This window comes from Aquarana catesbeiana, linkage group LG08 (assembly GCF_042186555.1).
Source record: "Aquarana catesbeiana isolate 2022-GZ linkage group LG08, ASM4218655v1, whole genome shotgun sequence".
In the NCBI taxonomy this organism is placed as follows: Eukaryota; Metazoa; Chordata; class Amphibia; order Anura; family Ranidae; genus Aquarana; species Aquarana catesbeiana.
In genome coordinates, this window is record NC_133331.1 from 282,526,420 (window position 1) to 282,554,305 (window position 27,886).

General features: G+C 41.9%; 1 protein-coding gene and 1 long non-coding RNA gene across 3 annotated transcripts; one reads left to right on the plus strand and one right to left on the minus strand.

The window, feature by feature from the left end:
• Positions 1-581: 581 nt before the first annotated feature.
• On the plus strand, positions 582-12,943 carry LOC141104647 (gastrula zinc finger protein XlCGF66.1-like). Of its 2 annotated transcripts, XM_073594310.1 has the most exons (6): positions 591-763; positions 6,406-6,531; positions 8,040-8,201; positions 8,288-8,408; positions 9,317-9,418; positions 12,390-12,922. In XM_073594310.1, the coding sequence occupies exons 2-6, from the start codon at positions 6,454-6,456 to the stop codon at positions 12,440-12,442; spliced, it is 516 nt and encodes a 171-aa protein (XP_073450411.1). In that variant the 5' UTR covers positions 591-763; positions 6,406-6,453; the 3' UTR covers positions 12,443-12,922. The 2 variants fall into 2 exon arrangements, with proteins under 2 accessions (XP_073450412.1, XP_073450411.1); XM_073594311.1 differs by lacking the exon at positions 9,317-9,418 and having other exon boundaries at positions 582-763; positions 12,390-12,943.
• Positions 12,944-23,867: 10,924 nt separating this feature from the next.
• On the minus strand, positions 23,868-27,581 carry LOC141104665 (uncharacterized). Its single transcript, XR_012235491.1, has 3 exons — positions 27,444-27,581; positions 26,810-26,892; positions 23,868-24,072 (listed from the first exon to the last, which is right to left on the minus strand). It is a non-coding gene; the product is annotated as an uncharacterized lncRNA (long non-coding RNA).
• Between the last annotated feature and the right edge of the window lie 305 nt (positions 27,582-27,886).

Consider the following 27,886-nt stretch of genomic DNA (forward strand, 5'->3'; position numbering starts at 1 on the left):
TCACTTAGGTGAGATGTATTTGAAATCCAGCCAGCAGGTGGCGCTCCGGTGCAACAGCAGCGTTAGTATCCCTCTCCAGCGTAGGAAGCGCCGTTGTTTCATGAGATTTAGGTGACCTGTCAGAATGTGTGGCAAAAGTAACGTTTCGTCGCCGCCATCTTGCTACACCCCGCACTCCTCCACAGTAATTATACACTGAGAAGGGGGAAAGCGGACACCTTGTTACACTCACCGGAGTTTTGCATTTTACACTTATTTTTAACAGTAAAGCGAGTTTATATAGTAAAATGCAGTGACTGGAACTCCGTCAGACTGTTTAATTTTAAAAGCAGCTAATTTCTTTCAGATTAGCAAACCTGTGAGATGAGTAGGCTTGCTGCTGCTTTAAAATTCAACATCTAACCAGTCAGAGTTTTAACTACTGTATTTCACTATATAAACTCACTTTACTGTAAAAAAATAAGTGTAAAATGCAAAACTCCGGTGGGTGTAACAAGATGTCCACTTCCCCCCCTTCTCAGTGTATCCTTACTGTGGAGGAGTGAGGGGTGTAGCAAGATGGCGGCGACGAAACGTCACTTCTGTTACATATTTTGACGGGTCGCTAAATCTGACGAAACACCATCTGCCTTGTGAAAGGAGAAAATGTTCTCAGTGCAGGAGAAGGGCGGCCATTTTGTTGTAGCCAGGAAGACGTAGATAGATGAGTTTTTAGAGCAGAAAGAAGCTTCCAGCTGCAGAGTGTGTGGCCAGTGAGGAGGAGGTAATAATGTATTCATATTATGAGTGAAAAAAGAGATAGAGGAGGTCCAGTCTGTATGGACTGGGGGAAGGGGGCGGTCATCTGACTTCAGTCAGGTCACTTGTCCTGCTTAGAGCACACAGGTTGTCCTGTAGGTAAGAAAACAAAACAGGGTGGAAGCCAGAAGAATGAATATAAAATTCTCCACCCACTAGCTCCGCCTCTCTCAGCAGGTGCCCAGCATAATCAGTACTTCTGATAATATCCACTTCCCACCCAGGCCAATTTTACATGTAAAAATCATCTTTTTTTTTTTTTTGCTAGAAAATTACTCAGAACCCCCAAACATTTTATATATATATATATATATATATATATATATATATATATATATATATATATATATCAGAGACCCTAGGGAATAAAATGGCGATTGTTTCAATTTTCTATGTCACACGGTATTTGCACAGCAATTTTTGGGGAAAAAATACCGTTTAATGAATTTTAATGCAAAAAAAACACAATATATAACCCATATTGTTAGTAAAATATAAAAGATGATGTTACGCTGAGTAAATAGATACCTAACATGTCACACTTTAAAGTTGTGCATACTTGTGAAATGGTGCCAAACTTCGGTACTTAAAAATCTCCATAGGCGACGCTTTAAAAATGTTTGCAGGTTACCAGTTTAGAGTTACAGAGGAAGTCTATTGCTAGACTTATTACTCTCATGCTAACATTCGCGGCGATACCTCACATGTCGTGCAAATGCCGTTTACACATGCGGATGCAACCTACGTATGTGTTCGCTTCTGCGTGAGGGGACGGGAACACTTAAAAATATATATATATATTATTTATTTTATTTTTGCACTGTCCCTTAATTTTTTTTACATTTTTTTTTATCATTTTTATTTCTATTACAAGAAATGTAAACATCCCTTGTAATAGGAATAAGGGCGACAGGTCTTCTTTATGGAGACATCTGGGGTCTATAACCCCAGATATCTCTTTTACCCTGAAAAGCAGGAGATAAAAAAAATAAATAAAATTGATCTTTGCTTTCCAGGGAAAAAAAAATTGGCAGTGTTTACATCTGCTAGAGCCGGAAGTGTTGTCGCTTCCGGCCTCCCAGGGTCATAGAGAGGTCCAGGGGGCCATCCGTTCAATGGCCAGCTCTATGGTAATCTGGCGCCACCGCCAGATCTGATCTCCGGCTTTCCAATCGCACAGGAGAGTCCAGAGGAAATGATCTCATGGCTAATCCCTCGCTGGGATCACTGTGAAAGAGGATCGCCCACTGTGTAAAAATATACCGGTGTTATGGCAGCTAGCAGTATTTAACGTCAACGCGGTGGGCGGTCCGGAAGTGGTTAAATCATTAGATGTGGTGGTCGCATTCGTTTTTTGTTTTTTTTTTCGTTTTTTTTTTTAGGCTTTTTTCCCTCTGTTTTCAGCTGGTGATCTGGCTGGGTAACACACCTTCTGTATTAGAGCGCCCCCACTCTGCATGAAAAAGCAACAGAAACCTTTGGATAGCAGCATTGTCAGTCTGGTGGGGGAGAAGAGTGTTAAATGTACTAGCCAACCTCCATGTAACATTTATAATCAGTTATAGCAAAATTTTTTTTTTTCCTTTTTTGGATGGAGGTTTTATGTAAAAAAATAAAAGGTGACCATTGTAAGCACCCCTGTCAGTGGTAAATGGTTCATCTCATCCCTGTAAACTGGTACATCTGCTGGGCAGCTTGGCCTGATGAAGAACAACAGACTTCCTGGCTGGATCACCAGGTGAAAATACAAGCAAGCCTAAAATAGAAAACGAAAGCAGCCATTATATCTAAGAATTGGTAAGCTGCAGACAGTATAACAAATGTTTGCTCTTGGAAAGGGAACACTTTCAAAAGTAAACATATAGGAGGAATTTTTTTTTCAGCAAATACACATGTAAGTTATATTAATTATTTTTTTAAATACACTTTATTGTCATTTAATTGTACAATTGTCATTTATTGCCATCATTATTATCATTTAAAGTGGTTATAAACCTAGTTACACCACTTTTACCCTACAGGTAAGCCTATAATAATGCTTACCTGTAGGTACTGAAAATATCTCCTAAACCTGCACGGTTTAGGAGATATTTACCAATGACGCTTGCGCTGACATCATCGGCGCATGCGCTGTGAAGAAACGACCCTCCGAGCCGTTTCTTCACTAGTCAAGTGCCGTGACTGATGCATGTGAGCGGGAGTGACGTCACGCAAATCCGGCCAGTCACAGAGACAGAGTCTGCGGCCCTGGAAAGAAGAGGGGCGAAGATGGATGCGGCCACCAGGGGCTTCGGTTGCAGGTAAGTGAAACTCTTGTGTGCAGGACGCTGTCGGTCTGAGCTGATGTCCAACCAAGTGCATATCAAAACCACTCAGGATACATATACTTAGACCAGTTATTTCCACCACTCTTTCCTGAATCCCCTATAGTAGCCGGATCAGGACCCGCATCTGGCCCCAGTGGAACTTCAGGTCTTAAACTTCCTTATGTCCCACATAGGTGGGCTTTTTCCTCTGGTTTGAGGAGTCATACCTATTCATATATACCTTTACCTAGTTATACTTGCTACATATGAAATACTATGACTATGGGTATGATAATTAATCCGCACTGATCACAATCGGGAAACACGCTGGATGGGCAGACAGTGTCAGCGCCTCTGTTTTTAACCCCTTGTTTGGAATGCGAAGATAGCCTACATATTACCAATAAACTTTCGCTATAACTCACACCTACACCCACCCCTGAAGAAGGAGGCTTAATATCTCCGAAACGCGTCGGGTGCAAAGATATTGGTATCAATATTCAACATATGGATAATTGCATAAATCGCATTCCTTTTATTGTTTGTTATAGTCATATTTGTTGATGTTTTTAAGATGTTTCTGAAATGAATAAATAACTTTTCTATGTATTACATACCTTCTCCTATATTTTATATATACGTGCCTTTAAAGTCCACCTCTAGGGGAACCTTCTCTCTTTTTGTTTGATTAGTGAAACATAATGGGCTAGTATGAGAGGTAGAGGTGCTACCAGAAGCTAGTATCCCTTATTCATCTCTTCCTCCTTCTCCAACTCCTAATTCCCTGTTTTTCTTCGCCCCTTCCTCCTTCTTCACCTCCTCCCTCTACATCTTCTCCCTTCACCTCCTCCTCCCTCTACTCCTTCTTCCTTCACCTCTTCCTTTTTCTTAGCTTCCTCCTCCCTCTACTTCTCCTTCCTTCTTCCTTCACCTTATCCTCCTTCTTCAGCTCCTTCCTCTACTCATCCTCCCCTTAACCTCTTTCTCTTTCTTCACCTCCTCCTCCTTATTCACCTCCTCCCTCTGCTACTCCTCATCCCTCTACTCCTCCCCCTTCTTCCTTCTCCACCTCCTCCTCCCCTTTCTTCTTCACCTCATCCTCTTTCACATGTTCATGCATCTACTCCCTCTCCTTTACCTCTTCCTCCTCCCTTCTACTCCCCTATTCTCCTTCATCTCTCCCTCCTCCACATCCTACTCCTCCTTTCTTTGCTTCCTCCTCCCGTTCCTTCTTCACCTCTTCCTCCTCCACATTCTTTTACCTCCACCCCCCCCCTCCTTCACCTCTATCTCCTCCACCTCCTGCTTCTCCTCCACACTCCCCCCATCTTCCTCCCTATGTTCCCACCTCCTGCTTCACTTCTCCCTCCTCCACCTCCCTCTACTCCTCATCTCCTCTTCCTCCAACTCTTCACTTTTCTCTATATCCTCCTCAACATCTTCCTCCCTGCCCCCCTCCCCTCCTTCGCCTCTCCTTCCCCCACATCCTCCTCCCTCTACTCCCTGTTCCTCTTTCTTCGCCTTCTCCTCCCTTTATTCCTTACCCTCTTCCTCTTTCTTCACCTCCTCCTTTTCTTCCTTCACCTCTTTCTCTTTCATCACCTCCTCCTCCCTTTATTCCCTCACTTCTTCCTCTTCTGCAATTACAGCTGCAAGTTTTTTTGGGGATGTCTCTACCAGCTTTGCACATCTAGAGTGAAATTTTTGCCCATTCTTCTTTGCAAAATAGCTCAAGCTCTGTCAAATTGGATGGAGAGCGTCTGTGAATAGCAATTTTCAAGTCTTGCCACAGATTCTCAATTGGATTTAGGTCTGGACTTTGACTGGGCCATTCTAACACATGAATATGCTTTGATCTAAACCATTCCATTGTAGCTCTGGCTGTATGTTTAAGGTCGTTGTCCTGTTGGAAGGTGAACCTCCACCCCAGTCTCAAGTCTTTTGCAGACTCTAATAGGTTTTTTCCCAAGATTGCCCTGTATTTGCCTCCATCCATTTTTCCACCAACTCTGACCAGCTTCCCTGTCCCTGCTGAAAAAAGCATCCCAGCAACATGATGCTGCCGCCATCATGTTTCACGGTGGGGATGGTGTGTTCAGGGTGATGTGCAATGTTAGTTTTCTGCCACACTTAGCGTTTTGCTTTTAGGCCAAAAAGTTCAATTTTGGTCTCATCTGACCAGAGCACCTTCTTCCACATGTTTTCTGTGTCCCCCACATGGCTTCTGCAAACTGCAAATGGGACTTCTTATGGCTTTCTTTCAACTAAGGCTTTCTTCTTGCCACTCTTCCTTAAAGGTCAGATTTGTGGAGAGCACGACTAATAGTTGTCCTGTGGACAGATTCTCCCACCTGAGCTGTGGATCTCTGCAGCTCCTCCAGAGTTACCATGGGCCTCTTGGCTGCTTCTCTGATTAATACTCTTCTTGCCCGGCCTGTCAGTTTAGGTGGACAGCCATGTCTTGGTAGGTTTGCAGTTGTGCCATACCCTTTCCCTTTTCGGATGATGAATTGAACAGTGCTCCAGGAGATGTCCAAAGCTCGGGATATTTTTTTTATAACCTAACCCTGCTTTAAACTTCTCTACAACTTAATACCTGACCTGTCTGGTGTGTTCCTTGGCCTTCATGATGCTGTTTGTTCACTAAGGTTCTCCAACAAACCTCTGAGATTTTCACAGAACATCTGCATTTATACTGAGATTAAATCCACACAGGTGGACTCTATTTACTAATTAGGTGACTTCTGAGGGCAATTGCTTCCACTAGATCTTAATTAGAGGTATGACAGTAAAAGGGGCTAAATACAAATGCACGCCACACTTTTCACATATTTATTTGTAAAAAAAATTGGAAAACCATTTATCATTTTCCTTCCGCTTCCCAATATGTGCCACTTTGTGTTGGTCTATCACATAAAATCCCAATAAAATGTATTTACCTTTTTGGTTGTAACATGACAAAATGTGGAAAATGTCAAGGGGTATGAATACTTTTTCAAGGCACTGTACGATGGGCTGCAGACAGAGAGGTGTGCAATAATGTTACGAACACGATACATGTGTTAAATATTTAAATTTACATGTGTGTTTCCCTAGGAATGACAGGTTCTCTTCATCTCTGTGGATGCTGCATTATTTGATTGTCTTTCACATTTCTTTTTAGCTTTATGTCTCCTTGGTTGTCCTCTCATTCGATTTATAATAAAGACAACTTTATATATTGCATGTACAGTATACAGTGCATATTTATATGTTTATTTTTTTGTTTGTTTAATGTTCACATTGGTTTGTCATGTTACAGGGAAAGGGAAGGCAAAATTAGTAAAAGGAAACCTATCAAACAGATTAGATGGAAAAGGAGAATAGTCACATGAGCAAGAGGATATTAAACCTCACCTTGGAGATCATCTACCTGCTGACCGGAGAGGTGAGGAGAATTCTGGGAGGTCACATGACATCACTCTTATCTCTATTAATAGAACACAGAACTGACCGGAGAGGTGAGGAGGAGTCTGGGAGGTCACATGACATCACTCTTATCTCTATTAATAGAACACAGAACTGACCGGAGAGGTGAGGAGGATTCTGGGAGATCACATGATATCACTCTTATCTCTATTAATAAAACACAGAGCTGACCGGAGAGGTGAGGAGGAGTCTGGGAGGTCACATGACATCACTCTTATCTCTATTAATAAGACACAGACCTGACCGGAGAGGTGAGGAGGATTCTGGGAGGTCACATGACACCACTCTTATCTCTATTAAAACAGAGTTCCACCCACATTTTCATCTATACACCTATCATTTCATCAATATCAGCTTCAATGAACAGAAGAAAACGGCTGCACACCAAAGAATTAACCCAACATGTTTAATTCCAAAACTTGACAATTGACAGCCACAAGGACAAGGTTACAGGACCCAGGAGGTGACGCATTTCACACTGAACGGCTGCCAATTGTCATGTTTTGGAATTAAACACGTTGGATTAATTCTTTGGTGTGCAGCCGTTTTCTTCTATTCCTTGATCTTCGGTGGTGAGCCGTGGTATTGCACCCAGCACTATTCGGACTGCAGTGATTGCTCACCTGGAGTGGAGCTTCCTTCTTTGAACTACCATGAGCTTCATACAGGCCTAAAAAAACAGCTATGGGCATTTCTGCATTTTTTTCTCCTTTACCTTGCTTTCATGGCTTTTAATCTTTCTTCCTATTTCCTCGTCCGCGGCAATTTACGTCACCTCCTGCAGCGCGCTGGCTCCTGGGAGATGTGTGTCATGATTCCCAGGAGTCCGTGAAGATTGATAGATTAGGTTAATTGCCATAACAACGGGGAGGGCACTTCCTCCGACGATACCCGTTGTGATGGCAACCTGAGACAATTTCTATGCTGTGCCCATGTGTAATGCGCATGTGCAAGATCGGGGGAGGTGCATGCTGGATAGCCAGCAGCACAATATCCTGGAAAAGAGCACTAGTGGACTTTGCATGCCCACAATCAAGATGGAAGCATGCAGCACAGAGAAGACAAAGGTTAGTTTAAAAAGAAAACATGTAATACAACGCCAGGTTTAATAACATCTATTAGAGAATGTGATTCATACCAGAAGAACAAGTGCCTTTAAAAAAAATTAAAAATGCGGGTGGAACTCCACTTTAATAACACACAGACCTGACCAGAGAGGTGAGAGGAGAATTCTGGGAAATCACATGACATCTCTCTTATCTCTATTAGTAAAACACAGACCTGACCGGAGAGGTGAGGAGGATTCTGGAAGTGGCACATAACATAATTCTTATCACAATTTAAAAAACACAGAGCTGACTAGAGTGGTGAGAAATTTTGGGAAATCTTAGATATAATATATGATTTATAGGGAGAGATGAGTTATTTTCTCTATGCAGTAACATTTATTTCCCTCTTAAATTACAGGAATGCATTATAGTGAAGAAGCCATCTAATGACCACATGACTCATGTGTCACAAAGTTGGAGTAGGAAACAAAGCCCCATGATGAAGCTTCTGACTTTCCCAAACAATGACAAGAAGATTCTAGAAGTCACCCAGAAGATCATTAAGCTGCTAGAAGGAGAGGTGAGCGGTGTCGGGAATTCTGGGACATTATCCAGTAACAGACAAGGGATGTGTCTGGATGGTGACTGTATCATTGTGTGTGTCAGGTTCCTATAAGGTGTCAGGAAGTCACTGTCTCATTTGGCATAGAAGAAGGGAACAATTTAGGACACAAGGATCTCTATAAGGACGACATAATGGAGAACCGGCCGCCCCTCACATCACCGGGTAAGAGCAGATTTTAATTTCTTGTAAAGGAGAGAAGAGTATTGAGGATCCACCTAGATACGCACATCTTCAGATTAGGGATAAGCTTGATTGAGTTCAGATCCTAGTCCAAACCCACATGGCTAAGCCTGCCAAGAAGCTGTCACCTGGTACAGATGACAGATTCCAGGCGGGCTCAATCAAAATGGGTTCGGACGAGGAGCCTGAGCTCATCCCTTCTTCTGATTTAAAGACACAGAAACAATGTATTCAGTCAGTGTGTGTGTTTCCTACAGATGGATCCAGAATCAGAAATCCCCCAGAGAGATGTTCCCGTCCTCTGTATTCACATGACTCCACACAGGAACATAAGGAGATTCCTCAGGAACGTCCAGTAGATAGGACTAATGGTTCTAATAAAAGCTTAGATTATTTTTTACCTTAATCATAATACAAATGTTGCAAAGAACATCATTTATCTTATCCAGAATGAAGGCCTGACTGTTGTTAAAATAGAAGATGGAGAAGAGCCATCTGTGAGGTGGGATGAGCCATGTTAGACCCGCTAAAAATAGCGGCGTTTTACCACCGACGTTATGGGCGGCCCGGTGTGAAAGGGCTCTAAGGAGGAGCAAATCCCTCCAGAGATCAGCAGAGGTGAGAAAAAATCCAGAGAAGAGTCCCAGATTCTCCTTGTTCAGTCACTACAACAATCTCTTCTTCCCCCCCCTCCTCTGTCAGTAGACAGTAATGAGGAGACAGTATGTGCCCAGTGGGGGAGTCAGGAGCCATCAGCCTCTATTAGACTCCGGCTCTCCTCCTCACATCATGTCATTGTGTGTTACCAGCCAAGAGATGTGACCAGTCTCCCCCCACACACACTCTCTGGGGTCTCTCATACATCTCACTAGAGTCATCTTTATTCACAGACCCCATAGACATTAGAGAGACTCAGAGAGATCTCAAAGCTGAGGAGGAAGCAGGACATGCAAGGATTAAAGAGGAGGAAGTTCCTCCAGAGATCAGCACAGGTAAGGAATAAACACTAAATGCAGTACAATAACCATCTCATAGCTCTCTTGGTGGTTTATTTCTCTTAGTATCTCCTATTTATTTCCTCAAGTTAGGTCTGTGTTTTATTAATAGAGATGTAGTTGCCCAAAATAATTACCATGCTCAGATGCTGGCCTGGGCTACTTTAACCCATTTTTTCCATAACTCCTTGGGTTCTCAGATATGCTCAGAGAACATACTCTTCTCTGCTTCCCTCCCTCGGCAATTCAGGGAGGCCACACCTGTTGAGGCAGAGGTAGCTGGACAAGTACTCTGCAGCCAGATGAGAGGCCCTCCAATGTGAGAACTGGTGTGTTGGCAGTGGGCCAGGAGCCTAAACTCACTGTAGCTCAATCAGGATAACATGTGGCTGCATAACATTGTCTGTATAAGACCCGCTAATAGCAGAGACTCTAGCTGAGAATCACTACTTCAGGAATCTAATATAGAACACAAACAGTTACTTTCACTTATCCTCATAAACAGCATCCCTCACAGTGAAGTCTAGGGTAGCTCTGGTAACAGGGGGGGGGGGGGGGGGGGCTGGAGGGATCTGAGGACACAGGGGTCACTCTACACACAACTTCTCCAAAACACCCAGCTACTGTGAGGAACATCTCCCTAATTGCGGTAGGAAGACAACAATATACACGTTCACCCGCAAAAACAGTATCTTGTGGCTGGGAACTGGTGCGTTGACTAAAGTGCCTCCACACTCCAATAGTAGAAATCAAACCAAGGTCGAGCCAGCTCCTCGGTACCATCTATAAAATGTAAGTCTTTACTGGCTACATAATAAAACGCAACAGCAACATGCTAATGTCTTTCTGATAAAACTCGCATACTATAAGAAAGGCGTTTTTTTTAAGCCGAAACGCGTTCGTGATACTGTTGTGTTTTATTATGTAGCCAATAAAGACTTACATTTTATAGCTGGTAACGAGTAGCCGGCTTGACCTTCCTACACCTCCCCAATTGCTACCAGAGTAATATAGTCCCAATGGAGTGACCCCTGTGTCCTCAGATCCCTCCAGTGGTCCCCCCTTGTCAGCAGAACTACCCTGGATTTTACTGCGAGGGGTGCTGATTATGCAGTTAAGTGAAAGTAACTGTTTGTGTTCTGTACTAGTATCCTGAAGTAGTGATTCCCAGCTAGAGTGTCAGGGACTGGACTTGAACCTGGGACCTCTGCTGTGTCTGGCAATGACTCTTCTCGCTGAACTACCTGAGATGCTGGACAACACCCTCTCTGATCATTTGGACTGATCCTGCCTTGTGCCTCTGCTGAATCTTGAACTCTTTGCGCCTACCATTAACTTCCTGATTTAGGCCATGTCTCTGCACTTCCTGTTTGCTAGATTATTGTGCTCTCCAGCCAATATCTCGCTCTTGTCTTCCCTGCTGCCGTCTATATTTTGTACCACTCGTTATCGACCCTTAGCTTGTTCCTCGACTACGCTTCTGTCTGATGCAACTACTCATTACTGACCTTTGGCTTGTTTACTGATTGCGCTTCTGCTTGATCTCTACCTGCTATATTTGATACTGGACCCTGTCTTGCTCACCTCCTGGTGGGGCGATCCTAAGGACCACTACCTGGTACATGCAGCAAAACCCACCCTCACCATCAGGAGCTTTGGTGAACACCGGTTAGTACTTAGACTCCACACCTCAGGTGAGCCTGCATCATCCACCAGGGTGACTGACTGTGTACCTATCCTGCTGATTGATAGTAGTCCCGCTACTGCTATAGCAACTGGTCTTTGAGCCTGACTCCTGATCCTAAATGGGGCCCAGTAGATCTCCAGCTCAGTAGTACCTCCACTCAGTAGAACCCCCATCTCTGCTGAATCCTCACTCAGTAATAACCCCCAGCTCTGCTGATCCTCTGGTTTGCTGATCCTCCTCTCTCCAGTCCCCGCTTATCTTCCACTAGTTTGCTCCCACGCTGCTCACCACATGTGACATATGCTAGTTTCTCCTGCTCCAATCCCACAACTCTGCTGATCCTCTGGTTTGCTGATCCTCCTCTCTCTGGTCCCCACTCACCTCCCGCTAAATTGCTCCCATGCTGCTCACCACATGTGACATCTGCTAGTTTCTCCTGCTCTGGTCCCCCAGCTCTGCTTATCCTCTAGTTTGCTGATCCTCCTCTCTCTGGTCCCTGCTCACCTCCCGCTATATTGCTCCCACACTGCTCACCACATTGCTAGTTTCTCCTGCTCTGGTCTCCCGGCTCTGCCAATCCTCCACTGCTCAGTCCTCTCTCTCTAGTCCCCGCTCATATTCTGCTATAGCATTTCCATAGTACATAGCACGTGTGCCGCCTGCTAGTTGGTCCATTTCAGTCTGGACCCCGTTTACCTTCCTGTTGCTCCACGCTGCACACCAGATGTGACGTCTGTACAAGACACTTCCAGAATATATACACGTGAACTGGAAGTGACTGCTGATGGACATCTTTAAGGTTCGCTTGTTGGTTTCCCGTGCATCCTGGGATACCTGCAAAACCTCCAAATCAAAGTGAAGCTAAAGGTGAATAAAAGCCCCTCAAAAGCTTCAGGTGCTGTTAGCCAGCGTTGTCATTGACTTCTATGGAGGCTTTGGAGATGCTTTGAAGCACCAAGAAAGCGACATGGAGTATAATTTTTGAAGAAAAGCAAACAATGTGTGAACAGGACTGTTAAGTAACCATTTTATTTAGTGACAGAAGCTTTGATCTGCATTTCGAGTGTTTTAAAAAAAAACATGTCCAATGCCACATTTTGAAGCAAGCGTAAACAAGCCCTTACAGAGTTGGTTCTGCAATAAAAGCCTTTCTATCATCAAATTTTATTTTTAAAGCGTAATATAAAAATATTTTGTTAATAGCTATTTTATTTCAGAGAACATTTTTGTTAAATGGTTCTGTAACTGTTCCCACTCTGTTTTGTATCTTATTTATTCCAGAGAGACAACACATCAGAAACAACATGGGGTACATTCCACTAAAGTATATGTAAAAATGTGGAGAGGGTGTAAAAACCTTCTCCTCTCAGACACGTGTTATGTCAACAGTGTCTTAGGCGTTTTGTTCCAAAGTTCAGTAGCCAGGCTGTCTTAAAACAAAGTGTGAGTTTATTTGGTCACACTTGGCAACAACTTGAAAATATACAAAGTTAAATTCTTCTTACAGCTTGATGTAGTAAAACAAAAATAATAACAAAAACTTGTATCAAGAATGTTCAAGAGATGTCTCAGCTCCGTTTGTGCTTTTCTATGTCAGAGAGATGTCCACTCTAGCAGCTGTTTGTGAGGTAGGCTGTATTTAGGCCTAATGTAAACAATATGTCATCTTCAATGTAAGGATGCGTGTGTCCTTCTTCTTTATGTGTGTGAAAAAGTAGCGAAGTCCTTCTGTGTGTGAGTATAGGACATGTGTTGTGTTGTGTCGTGTAGTGAAGTGTAGTGAAGTGTGTGGTGCGTGTGTCGTGCGTCCTGAAGTGAAGTGTCACTCTGTTTTTATACTATTTCAAATCAACTAGTCAGCAGACTAAAGTCATAGCCATATACGGCTAGAACTAAAAATGAAATGATCATATTCATGATTATTCTAAATATTCTCTTTGCCAACAGCTGACACGTCTCTTAAACCTCTTTGATTGTCAGTAACACACAACAGTTTCTTATAAAAAACTAAAGGTGAATGACCTTTCCAAATGGCCGAATTCTTGTAATGGATATCTTTTAAGCTACAGAAATGCAATTCTGTACCAAACCTTACAAATGCATATTAAACTATAATTGGACACATATAAACATATATTACTTCACACAAACTCAATCTAGCTAACTAATTAAATAACTATATCAAATAACTAACTATATTATAGATAATATATGTTTTTACTTTTAAAAAGATCTTTACAATAAAGTCTATGACAGATATACTGAGTATATTCTTATCTGTGAATCCACTGACCTACTGACCTTTTAGTCATTAACTTTGCACATGAAGAACAACTGTCACAGAAATGACATGCACACAACCTAGCTATTTCAAGATTTGTCTTATGCTGAGCTGAGTGAGCTTTTTCAAAGTCAAAGCATAAAAGGGAACCCAGACTGCATACTTACAGATCTTGATTATAAAGCCAAATTAATATAATTATTCTACAGTATATCAAAGAAGAAAACCTTATTACCCCAAATCTCCGTCCAGTCCTTCCTAGTGCAGACCTCTCATCTGATTCCTCTACACATGGTGGGGGTTCTCTCAATCACTCCATAACCCATCATACAGATCATAGAACGGGGGGAAAGTTTCCATGTTACATGTGTGGAAAATGTTTTACCAGGACTGAAATGCTCACCGTACACCACAGATCTTACACAGGGGAAAAGCCATGTTCTGTGTGCGGGAAATGTTTTCTTAGGAAATTGTGCTTCATTAACCAAGAAAGATCTCACACTGAAGAAAAGCCATTTTCATGTTCAGAGTGCGGGAAATGTTTCAACCAGAAGTCAAATCTTACTTTACATCAACGGATCCACACAGGCGAGAAGCCGTATTCTTGTTCCCAGTGTGGTAAAAGTTTTCACATAAATGCCCGTCTTCTCCAACATCAGAGAACTCACACCGGGGTAAAGCCATATTCATGTTCAGAGTGCGGGAAGTGTTTTACTGAGAGTTCAACTCTCGCTAAACACAAGAGAACTCACACCGGGGAGAAGCCGTATTCATGTTCGGAGTGTGGGAAATGTTTTACTACGAGTTCAGCTTTTGTGAATCACAAGAGAACTCACACAGGGGAGAAGCCGTATTCATGTTCAGAGTGTGGGAAATGTTTTACAGGGAAAAATAATCTTCTGTTACATCAGAGAGTTCACAGCGGACAGAAGCCCTAAATACAAATTTTGAAACACATCTAATATCTGATCAAAATTGTATAACCCCTAAAAGAAAAGAATAAGGTATAAATAGAACAACAAAGTACCATCATCCAAATCGATTGAAATAGACAAATAAAGGGGCCAGTCCCCAACTGGTCTCTCAGGACAAAAGGAGAGTATGGACTATTGTGGTACAGATATAAATGATGTAAATTCACGTGAGTAAAAACAATATATAATTTTATTATTATAAAATCAAGCAAGACATACATTATTGGATACATAAAAATGCATTAGGAACAATGGGGAAGTATCACCAGTATAATGGTCCCCAAGGAGGGAAGATCACATTGGGATAACTGTTCACAGATGACATATCTCAACTAGTTTTGCGGTCTCAATGTCGCTTCTTCAGGAGAAAATCTGCAATAGGTGTGGACGCATAATTAACATTCAATGTAAAAATAAACAAATCAATCAGAGATACAGAAATATAAGTAGGGGAAAGGAGAGCAGTGCTGCTTACCTGTGACCATGCCCAGCCAAGGTAACTGTGCCAATAAAAGTTCCCCCGGGGCAACCAGGGGGGACATGCATGTAGTTTGAAAAAAATGAAAAACTTCCTGATACAACATGAGATGAGGGAGAGGAAGAAAGAAGAAAATAAAAAAGAAAGGGAAAAAATAAAAAAAGTATAAGAGAAAAGGAAAGTAGGAGGAAGAAAGGGATTAAAAATAAATCCAGAATTAATGAAGCTAAAGAATGGAGAAGGAAAGAAGAGGAACAAAAAAAAAACAGAGGAATAAGAAAGAGGAGAAGGAAAAAAAAAGGGGGGGGGGGCGGAGGAGAGGAAGAGGGGGGAGGGAAAAGGGGGGGATGAGAGAGTCAAAACAGAGAAGAAAAGGGAAGGAAGAAGAAGGGGAGGGAAAAAAGGGGAAATGAAGTTAGTTTATAGCAGTAGTTTGTTATTTTATAAACTTACAGCAGGCCGTGGCCATCTTAAGTGTGGGCATCTGAAGCCAGACTGTAATTCTTCCTGGATCTCATCCTTGCAGATCTCGCACATGCTCAGTGCAGCACATGCAGTGTAATAGGTTTCAGGTCAGGTTTCCATAGCAACGGCAGTGTCAGAGGAAGTTGCTGCCCCTTCCAAGAAGGCATTGCAAACAGGAAATGATGCGATGGGCCGCGGCCAGGGAGGAGGAAGTGAAAAATGAATACAGCAGATATACAGTAGGTGCTGAGAAAAAAAAATTTTAAATATCCAATTCGTTTACAGTGTACAGTTTAGTAAAGGATGCTGAAGAGTTGTAAAAGTGGGTGGAACTCCACTTTAAGCCGTCCAGTCCAGAGGAGCTTGGCCTTTGCCTTGGTCAACATCACAGAAATCTCCTGTGATCCTGTTCAAGACTTGCTTTGCTGACATCCCATCTGGCTCCAGATCCTGCTTGCTGTTCCACTACATTGATCCCTGACTTCTGGCTCGGCTGACTATCCGTTCCGGTTACTGAACTTTAGCTATGTTTTGACTACGTTTGTTCTTTTTACTTTTATTATTAAACAAGTGTGATTTAACGGTACCTCTGTCTCGGCCTGATTTCATGGTTTCTGACAATTGATTTTGTTTTAATAAAATGTTATATAGTTTTTACTCACGTGAATTTACATCAATTATATCTGTAATGCAATAGTCCATACTCTCTATTTGTCCAGAGGGACTAGTTGGGGACTGGCCCCTTTATTTGTCTATTTTAATATCTGATCAAGACACAAAGACATTATTGCAGTAACAGTTTACTAAAATATTTAATCACCTGCATCTTCTGAATAAAGGAAACTGTTTTCAGAGATTCTGACCCTTGCGTCACTTTTCATAGGTTTCCAGTTATAGTTGTGGTGGAAGGGTATTTTTGTTTCTTCAGTAAGGAAACCAGCACTGTGCAGTTTGTTTTTGGGTATTACAATGGAACTAAACCCATCGGTTTCAAAAACAGTTATATTCCCAGCATGCCAGGAATGTAACACATTGGTTGTGCTCTCAACCAAACTGTCAAACCATCAAATGGCTGGTGTCATAACTGATAACATGTGCAGCATCATGACAATTGCAAATCAGAGGCCAAGGTGGCAGCTTCCTTAGTTGAACAGGGGAGAGGAAGGTTTAGTTCCACTTTACCATGAACAATACATTATAGTTTTTTTGTGTGTGTGTTTCCTTTGTGGGTCTTTTACTATTATTCAGATTTGTGTTATTTCATTTTATAGGTACATGGTTAGTTTAAAATTATTTCTCTTTACTCACCAATCTTTTTCTTTAAAAGAGAAGTATGGGAATGTTTTTTTTTTTCTAGAATTATACTTACCTAGGTGGATACAGCATCAGTCTGATGCTGCACCTGTCCCCCATTGGCTGAGCGATCAAACCCCTCCCTGAGCAGAGAGCTGGAGACTGTCAGTCACTGTCTCTCTGCTCTGCCCCTCCACACTCACTGGAGCGCTGGGCTGTGGAGAGGGCAGCTCAGGCTCTCAGCAGCTCACTGAGAGTCTGAGCTGGGTGCCAGTCCAGGCATGTGGGTGGATCCCAACCATATGGTTGCGATCTTTCCCGAGCCTGGACTGGCTCTGTGACATCAGCCAACAGCGGGCTTCAAAACTAACTGCACTGTGATCCATAGGAGAAGTACAGCTAAACAAGCTTTGGATGTACTTCTCCTTTAATGTTCACAGGACAAAGCACTGTAGATTCATTGTGTGTGTATACTGCTGCCTACAGGAGGATTGGACATGATGCAAAATAAAAGAGAGGCCAGTTCTCTCTAGTGACTGTACCCCCTACTAGCTCACAAGGCAATGAGAAAGGTAGAGGAAAATAACATCCTATTTAAAAATAATGTTCAACTGTGGCAAAAGGTACATCCAAAAATGAGCACCTATAATGGGGAAGGTCCTTCAATGAACATGGGAGAAAAATATTTTATGGTAGGTCCAAAAAAAAAAAACAAATTTTCTCCATCTTATGAAGTACACCGCTCTGTAGATTCATTATGTATATATATATATATGTGAGTTAAAGCTGAACTCCTATATTTAGGGTAGTAACAACCTCCTGTTTTTATAGCATCTCCAGTTGCAAGTATAAACAAAAGCTGGCCATAGATTATGCAGTTTTCTGTCCTGCAACCACAAAACTAGTTTTGGATATACAGTATACATATTTATATATATATATTTGAGTTTATCATATGAAAAAAAATATTTTATATAAAAGAATATAATTTATATGTACTGTATATGTTTTGAGATCTTAGATCTTTACATTGCTTTGTGCATTCTGTAGAGTTTATATAGTCTGTGCTATGTATTTTTTGCATGATAGTGGTTGTTTTATTAGTATTTGGGATGCATAGGACCTGTATTAGTATTTGGGATGAATCTGGACATCAAATTGTTTGCTTTTAATTAATGTGTTGATTAATGTGTAGACAGTAAACCAACACTGATGTTATCAGACTAAGATACTTTGTAGTGTTAAGAATTGTATGTATGTTTTTAGATACTTGTGTGTGTATATGTATGTGTATTTTTTGTAAATATTTTATTCTATCTTTTCATGTGACAACACTGAAGAAATGACACTTTGTTACAATGTAAAGTAGTGAGTGTACAGCTTGTATAACAGTATAAATTTGCTGCCCCCTCAAAATAACTCAACACACAGCCATTAATGTCTAAACCGCTGGCAACAAAAGTGAGTACACCCCTAAATAAAAATGTACAAATTGGGCTCAAATAGCCATTTTCCCTCCCCGGCGTCATGTGACTCATTAGTATTACAAGGTCTCAGGTGTGAATGGGGAGCAGGTGTGTTAAATTTGGTGTTATCGCTCTCACTCTCTCATACTGGTCACTGGAAGTTCAACATGGCACCTCATGGCAAAAAATTCTCTGAGGATCTGAAAAAAAGAATTGTTGCTCTACATAAAGATGGCATAGGCTATAAGAAGATTGCCAAGACCCTGAAACTGAGCTGCAGCACGATGGCCAGGACCATACAGTGGTTTAACAGGACAGGTTCCACTCAGATTAGGCCTTGGCATGGTCGACCAAAGAAGTTGAGTGCAGGTGCTCAGCGTCATAACCAGAGGCTGTCTTTGGGAAATAGACATATGAGTGCTGCCAGCATTGCTGCAGAGGTTGAAGTGATGGGGGGTCAGCCTGTCAGTGCTCAAACCATACGCCGCACACTGCATCAAATTGGTCTGCATGGCTGTTGTCCCAGAAGGAAGCCTCTTCTAAAGATGATGCACAAGAAAGCCCACAAACAGTTTGCTGAAGACAAGCAGACTAAGGACATGGATTACTAGAACCATGTCCTGTGGTCTGATGAGACCAAGATAAACTTATTTGGTTCACATGGTGTCAAGCGTGTTTGGTGGAAACCAGGTGGGGAGTACAAAGACAAGTGTGTCTTGCCTACAGTCAAGCATGGTGGTGGGAGTGTCATGGTCTGGGGCTGCATGAGTGCTGCCAACACTGGGGAGCTACAGTTCATTGAGAGAACCGTGAATGCCAACATGTACTGTGACATACTGAAGCAGAGCATGGTCCCGTTCCTTCGAAGACTTGGCTGCAGGGCAGTATTCCAACATGATAACGACCCCAAACATACCTCCAAGATGACCACTATCTTGCTAAAGAAGCTGAGGGTAAAGGTGATGGACTGGCCAAGCATGTCTCCAGAACTAAACCCTATTGAGCATCTGTGGGGCATCCTCAAATGGAAGGTGGAGGAGTGCAAGGTCTCTAACATCCACCAGCTCCGTGATGACATCATGGAGGAGTGGAAGAGGAATCCAGTGGCAACCTGTGAAGCTCTGGTGAACTCCATGCCTAAGAGGGTTAAGGCAATGCTGGAAAAATAATGGTGGCCACAAAAAATATTGACACTTTGGGCCGTATTTGGACATTTTCAGATCCTCAGAGAATTTTTTGCCATGAGGTGCCATGTTGAACTTCCAGTGACCAGTATGAGAGAGTGAGAGCGATAACACCAAATTTAACACACCTGCTCCCCATTCACACCTGAGACCTTGTAATACTAATGAGTCACATGACACCGGGGAGGGAAAATGGCTATTTGAGCCCAATTTGTACATTTTTATTTAGGGGTATACTCACTTTTGTTGCCAGTGGTTTAGACATTAATGACTGTGTTGAGTTTTTTTGAGGGGACAGCAAATTTATACTGTTATACAAGCTGTACACTCACTACTTTACATTGTAGCAACGTGTCATTTCTTCAGTGTTGTCACATGAAAAGTTGGAATAAAATATTTACAAAAATGTGAGGAGTGTACTCACTTATGTGAGATACTGTATACTGCCTAGTAGCACTGGAGTCATCAGTTCCAGTCCCAGTTTTTACACAGATGGGAGATTTTATCATTTTACATTTATAAAGATATATATATATATATATATATATATATATATATATATATATATATATGTATATATATTTGTACCTTTTTAATATACTGTATTGATATGAATAAAAATGTTTTATTTTGCTTTATTTTATTTTATGTATATTGTAAGTGTGCATAAAACTCATACACAAACCCATACATAATATATATATATATATATATATATATATATATATATATATATATATATATATATATATATATATATATATATATATATATATATATATATATATATATATATATATATTCATTTTTAGAAATGTCTTTTTTTTCTTTTTTCTCACCTTATCGCTATCAGTCCACTTTTTCTCTAATTTTATTATGATTATTATTATACAGGATTTAAATAGCACCGGCAATTTGCGCAGCGCTTTACAACAGTATTATGATATATGAATGCATTATTATATGAGGCTTTCCTAGATGATATGTTTGCCTGCTGCAGTCATTTGGGCAGTGAAGGGTTAATTAGCGGATGGAGTGGAAGAGGAGAGTACTGTATATAAAGAAAGTAGTGTCCCTTGACCAGTCTTCCTTGAGAAAGATTGGCGGTCTCCAATGGAAACATATATTACGTATAGGCAGGAGGTGACGTCACCAGTACAGGGCATTGCTGTGGAGTGTCCACTGCCAATCAGAGTTCTTTACTATTGCATATGTAGCAATAACTCTCGGTGGAGCTGCTGGTTTAAAGCGGGCTGTTACCTTCACTTCCGCCACCTCTGTTTCACCGGGTCTAGGGTCCCGGTGAGTTTACCCCTGGACGATCTAGGCACCAAACACTTGAGTATCTTTTCCAATGCTTTAATGAACAGGTAATAAAGGAAGTAGCAGGAAAGAAGTAGAAGGAAAATTGCAGGGAAGCTCAAATACCTTTTCTTAGCATTCTTTAGTGCATTATCAGGAATTGAACACTTGTAGTTGAATGCACTCCCCTTGTGGGATTCAATCTTTGCCCGCCTGGATAGGCCTCTCTCACTTGCCTAGCAGCCAGTACATAGCACGAACAAAAGTCTCTGCTACAGACTTGTTTGGAACAAAACCCATACGATCCTCTGCCACAGGATGTAATGGTTTACGATGAATGTCAGACACAGCACTTGAACCTTTAAGCCAACCCGGCAGTACTATGCAGTAAGATTACTTCAGGATACGTCCTCCAACTGAGGCCCCTCTCCAGACCAGCACTCTGCATGATCCTTCCATGACGGGTCCTCCCCTGGGATCTCCTCAGTTGTCCAGCTTCTTCACTCAGGATAGACAGCCCAGGACCATTCCTCTGCTGCTGTGGTAGGCCCCAGACAGGCTTCTGGGCCCACCCACACACTGCAGCGACGTGGGCCTCCGGAACGGAGGACCACGAGGTGGTATTCCTAATGCATACCTGTCAGCCAGGAGGGCCAGCAGGTGGCTGAAAATGAACCCCTAAACATGGCGTCTGTCCCATAAATACCCTCTCCCAGAATGCAACTCGGAGGACCACCTTCACCGAGTTATCTCCGGGACAGAGAAGCACTCATATGCTTCAACACGTTGCCTTTCCAACACTGGCCCATGGTGACAACGACACCCACTGGCACAGTGTGGAACTACACGCAACTCAGCCAAGCTGGAACAGAGGCAAATCTAACTTCACCTAACAAGTAACCCACTAGATTTAAAAATCTACCAGCGCTACACCTACATGCTGATTGCCAGTGGCCAGGGCCCAGCCTGTGTGTGGCAAGTTGATTGGTGCTCCTCTTCCTAGCTCTGCTCCTATTGTACCTGTTATTAAGCACACACATGCTTGCACTGCATTAGCAACATTGAAGCAACACAACTCAGAAGCAACATGCAGCTGGCAATATAGAGTAAGTGCCTTGTGTTAACTGCTTGCCGACCGTATACTGTACATATACATTGCCCCTGTTGTTAACCGCTTCCCTGCCAGTGTCATTAGTACAGTGACAGAGCATATTTTGTAGCACTGATCACTGTATTGATGTTGCAGTCCCGCTATAAGTCTCTAATCACCGCCATTACTAGTAAAAAATAATAAAAATTCCATAAATATATCCCATAGTTTGTAGACGCTATAACTTTTGCACAAACCAATCAATATACACTTATTGGGATTTTTTTTTACCAAAACTATGTAGCAGAATACATATTGGCCTAAATTGATGAAAAAATTTGATTTTTAAAAATATTTTATTGGATATGTTTTATAGCGGAAAGTAAAAAATATTGCTTTTTTTTTAATAAATAGTCTTTTTTTTTTTGCTTATAGCGCAAAAAATAAAAAATGCAGAGGTGATCAAATGCCACCAAAAGAAAACTCTATTTGTGGGGAAAAAAGGACAGAACAGCTGTATTTATGCTGAGATTAAATGACACACAGGTGGACTCTATTTACTAATTAGGTGACTTCTGAAGACAATTGGTTCCACTAGATTTTAGTTAGGGGTATCAGAATAAAGGGGGCTGAATAAAAATGCCAACGCCACACTTTTCAGATATTTATTTGCAGTGGCGTTGCAAGGTAGGAGCGGGGGGTGCGGGCCGCACCCGGGTCACACCCGCCAGAGGGGTGCACCCGTGTATAGCAGAACCGCTGACACCGCTGTGCTTCTCGCTCACTCTGTGTCCCCCGTGGAGTGGGCTGAAGCTGCCTCCTCCTCTGTTTACATCCAGTGAGAAGGAGGAGCCCGAGTGACACACACCTCTGTGTGTATACGTCAGCGGCCACGCTGTTCTGAGGTCTGTACACTCTATAAGTAGATTAGTAGATGGACATGTGCAGGGGGGTGCTATGGGAGGGGAGAGGGGTGCTTATACTGATGGGGGGTCTGCACTAAGGGGGGGATTCTATATTGATGGGGGTCTGCACTAAGGGGGGTTCTATACTGATGGGGGGTCTGCACTAAGGGGGATTCTATACTGATGGGGGTTCTGCACTAAGGGGGATTCTATACTGATGGGGGGGTCTGCAGTAAGGGGGATTCTATACTGATGGGGGGACTGCACTAAGGGGATTCTATACTGATGGGGGGACTGCACTAAGGGGGATTCTATACTGATGGGGGGACTGCACTAAGGGGGATTCTATACTGATGGGGTCTGCACTAAAGGGGATTCTATACTGATGGGGGGTCTGCACTAAGAGGGATTCTATACTGATGGGGGTCTGCACTAAGGGGGATTCTATACTGATGGGGGTCTGCACTAAGGGGGATTCTATACTGATGGGGGTCTGCACTAAGAGGGATTCTATACTGATGGGGGGTCTGCACTAAGGGGGATTCTATACTGATGGGGGGTCTGCACTAAGGGGGATTCTATACTGATGGGGGGACTGCACTAAGGGGGATTCTATACTGATGGGGGGGTCTGCAGTAAGGGGGATTCTATACTGATGGGGGGTCTGCACTAAGGGGAATTTTTTAAGCACTGGGTGGCACCAACCCTAGTGACGCCACTGTTTATTTGTAAAAAAAAAATTGAAAATTATTTTTCATTTACCTTCCACTTTATGTGCCACTTTGTGTTGCTCTATCACATAAAATCCCAACAAAATACAATTAAGTTTTTGGTTGTAACATGACAAAATGTGGAAAATGTTATGAATACTTTTTCAAGGCACTGTATAAGCACATGAGTCTTCATATGCCAAGCCACATGATTCCACGGCCCCATGCAAGTTGGTTATGGAACAATTTTAATAAAAAGTTTCAGGAACTTATTGCCCTGCGTTTCTCACAGGTATTGCAGCCCATCGAAATCAATTGAAATGAATGGGCTGCCCTACAGGTGACACATGGCAACGCATGAAAAACATGCAGAATTGCACACGTTAGGCTGCACTGTACTGGTAAACCTGGCCTGAGAGTAAGCATTGGCTGATATACTCTGTATGCTTTTATCTTGATTGGATAAAGTGGAGGAACTATCCGGATCAGTGAGGCTGATGGATCCAACTAAAAGTGGATACACGATTACATACCCTTGAAAGTTCTCTAAGGACTATATTTCCCCAACTAAAGTAGGTTCATCATATAAAAACATTAAAAAAGAAGAAAACTTAGCGTATGTGGTATTTTTATTTTTTATCAGACATTTATGATATTACACATCCGATGACTTCCAATTCATGTTTTTTTTATTTTTAAAATATTCACAAAACTTTCCTTGATGATCCCTGGTGAAGCCTGGTTCTAATGGTGTAATCTCTTTTTACTTCTTTCTTTGCAACTTCCCCTCCATTTTCCTCTTCATCAGCATCTCTCCTGGAAGAAGACACGGTTATTATTAAATAAAGCAACATTGATTTTTAAATAAAAATGTATTTCATGTCTTTTTTATGGCTACCTCCAGATCCACCACTTTATTCCTGTTTAACCACTTCCCGCCCGGCCTATAGCAGAATGACGGCTGGGCAGTGGTTCTGTTATCCTAACTGTGCTCATTGGGGCGCGCATCGTGGCGATCAGACTGACACACCGCTACACAGATCTCGGTAAAGAGCCTCCGGCGGAAGCACTTTACCGCGTGATCAGCCGTGTCCAATCACGGCTGATCATGATGTAAACAGGAAGAGCTGGTGATCGACTTTTCCTCACTCACGTCTGACAGACGCGAGTAGAGGAGAGCCAATCGGCGGCTCTCCTGACGGGGGGGGTCTGTGCTGATTGTTATCAGCGCAGCTTCCCCTCGGATGCCCACACTAGACCACAAGGGAAGCCGCTAGGACCACCAGGGAAGCCCCCAGCATGTGGATGGCCAGGTACATCCCCCATGGCCATCCACATGTGAAAATCAATGCCCAACATATGCCAATCATTGTCAACAAATGGGCACTGACTGGCACCTCTATGGCACAATAAAAATTAGTGATGCCCAGCAATGCCACCCATCAGTGTCATCAGTGCCACCCATCAGTGTCCATCAGTGCCACCTATCAGTGCCCATCCATGCCCATTAGTGCCCACCTATCAGTGGCCATCGGTGCCACCTATCAGTACCCATCAGTGCCACCCATAAGTACCCATCAGTGCCGCCTACGAGTGCCCATCAGTGCCGCCTATGAGTGTCTATCATTGCCACATACCAGTGCCACCTATCAGTGCCCATCAGTGCCACCTATCAGTGCTGCCTATCAGTGCCCATTAGTGCCACCTCATCAGTGCCCCCTCATTGGTGCCACCTCATCGGTGCCCATCAGTGCCGCCTTATCAGTGCCCATCAGTGCAGCCATATCAGTGCCCGTCACTGAAGAAGAAAACATACTTATTTACAAAATATTTTAACAGAAACAAAGAAAAACATATTTTTTAAAAAATATTTTGGTCTTTTTTTATTTGTTGTGCAAAAAATAAAAATTGCATAGGTGGTCAAATACCACCAAAAGAAAGCTCTATTTGTGGGAACAAAATGATAAAAAATTTGTTTGGGTACAGTGTAGCATGACCGCCCAATAGTCATTCAATTTGTGACAGCTGAAAAGCTGAAAATTGGCTTGGGCAAGAAGGTGTATAAGTGCCTGGTATTGAAGTGGTTAAAAGACTTGTCCTTGGGGGGGCCCATCCCGGAAAGGTTCAGTTTCAGACATTTATAAACTATTAAATGCATACCCTATGGAAGCCCTAGGAAAACACTGCTACATGCTTAGGTTGGAACAGGCCATTGGGGAGGAACTATCCATGCCTCAGTGGCAGAATATATGGTTCCAAGCAGCCAAGAGTTCAATATGCACCCTTCAAAAAGAAAATACATATAAAGTATATGACCCCCCTCCCGTCTTAAATCTATGCATCCCCTAGCTTTGCATCGCTGCTGGCGATGCCGTAAGGATCTTGGTACATTTATTGGCAGTGCTCATCATTACATCCCTACTGGAAGTCAGTACAAGACCTCCTTCAAAAGGTTATTAGATCTGACCCTCCCCTTTTGTCCTAAGATCTTTTTACTAGGGTTACTTCCAGCCAAATTAACTAAACTTGCTAAAAAGTTGACACGCCATATCTTGACAGCAGCTAGATGCCTGGTGGCCCTCCATTGGAAAAAGCAGACACCACAGTCCGCCATTGGCTTATACACTAGTATTAAGGATGTGGAGATTATGGAGTCACTGGCAGCTCATTTCACTAACATGGTCGAGCAGCATAATGCCATCTGGAAGCCCTGGCACTCGCGAGAAGAGTTCTCATGAGTAAAGCATATTGCGTGCAGTGGTGGTGTGCTCTAATTCCGGGGAACAACAAATCCAGGACCCTTCCTATCTTTGTTCCCTGTTATTCTCTTTCTCCCTTTTCTTTTTTCTTTGTTTGCTGCTAGTTTTTTTTTTTTTTTTTTTTTTTTAGCAGCCATGTCTGGACATCTTATAAAGTCTTGGACATTGTCCCTATATCTTGCTGAATCTTGTTTGGTTCACATGGGGACTGCATCCAATAGCTTGAGTTCGCTCAGTAATGAATAAAAAAAAAAAAAAAAAAATACAATTTTGTTTTGTTTTTTACATACTGTCACCAGTCAGTGTCTCTGATCACTGCCACACCAGTTATTTGATAATGCTGTACTGCACTGGTGACAAAAAAAAAAAAAATTGTAAAGAAAACTATTTTTTTTTTATACTTCCTTTTCCAAAAAATTGTGACAAAAAAAAAATACAACTTCAAAAAACTTGCCATGCCTCTTACTAAATATTTTAGATTGTCTACTTTCAAAAAAGCGATTATTTGGGGGTATTTTTTACTGTCTTGCCATTTTTCAACCTCAAGAAATGAGATTAGTATAGGATCAATTAATTTTCAGATATATACCACAGTTTGTATATGTATATATATATATATATGTATATATATATATATATATATATATATATATATATATATATATATATATAAAAATAAATACACACACACACACAGTAAATACACACACACACCAATATCTTTAGCGGTTTGCCCAGATTTAAGTTTTAAAAGTCTATACTTTTATTTAAAAAGAAATCTTATACATACTTACTCTTGCTCACAGAGAGATAAGGAGACGATCCCAATAAAGAAAATGAGCAACAGAGATTTCTTCAATGTGAACATCTTTGTACTCTGTGGATAATTTGAATTCATGGAAAGAAGAAGAAAACAGTATTGATGACTTCATTCAAAAATGACATGAGGCCCCCTAATGTTAAGTACACATAAAATTGTTGTTCCAAAACAATAGAAGGTTCAAAGTTTGTTTGCTCTAAACCATCTCAAAAAATCCCGTACACCTGGCACCCATTATGGGAAGGTTGAGTGTTTATTAGTGACATGGATTTGCTTGATGCTTTCCAGACCTTACTGGATCTAGTTACCCATGGATAAAGCAATGATTAAGGGGTCTTTATCTATGTTGTTCCTCAACCCCACAGGGAAGAGCACAGCAGGGTCTTAGCTGCCATTAGGTCTTAGAGTCTTAGATGCCAATGGGGCTGGTTCTGTCAGGAACCATGAATCAGATAGAGACAGAAAATGCAGTAAAAATCACATCATTTAATATAGTAGTAAAAATGGTACAAATAGTAAACGTAGTCAAAACATAGCCAGGGTTCGGTAACCAAATAATTATAATAGAATTAAAAGATAATAGCGAAGGTCCAGCATATATTACTTACCGGGTAGCTCAGTTGGTGCTGAGAATGTAGACAGCTGGAAGACTTCAGTGGCGGTCTACCCTACAGAGAACAGGGTTAGCTTATATAATTGAAGAAAAACAAGTCGAGTACACAGAAGTTTTAAATAAAGTTTATGTTAAAAGTCACATCTTTCTTAGGAACAGATAACTGATACCACGTGTATTTAGTCAGATATTTACCTGCTGTCAGGTAGGACAAATATCAGCACCCAGTAAGCATTCCAAATATCTCCTGATCTGCTATTTAGATAGTTTTAATCTAAAATCGATTTAAGTGGAAATCCAGCCCAAATGTATATTTTGTTTTATACAACATGGAGTCATTTGGGGCAGTTATTTAGTGTTCAGTTTTTCTGTAAAATAGAGTGACCAGACATTCAATTCTGTCCCCAGCAGTGGTGGTGCTCAGGAGTCAGGACGCCA

Coding starts and splice junctions, on each gene's coding strand:
- LOC141104647 (XM_073594310.1), top strand. CDS start 6,454: ATGGAAAAGGAGAATAGTCACATGAGCAAGAGGATATTAAACCTCACC. Junction 8,409..9,316: donor GCCGCCCCTCACATCACCGG/GTAAGAGCAGAT, acceptor CTTTATTCACAG/ACCCCATAGACATTAGAGAG. Junction 9,419..12,389: donor TCCTCCAGAGATCAGCACAG/GTAAGGAATAAA, acceptor TATTTATTCCAG/AGAGACAACACATCAGAAAC.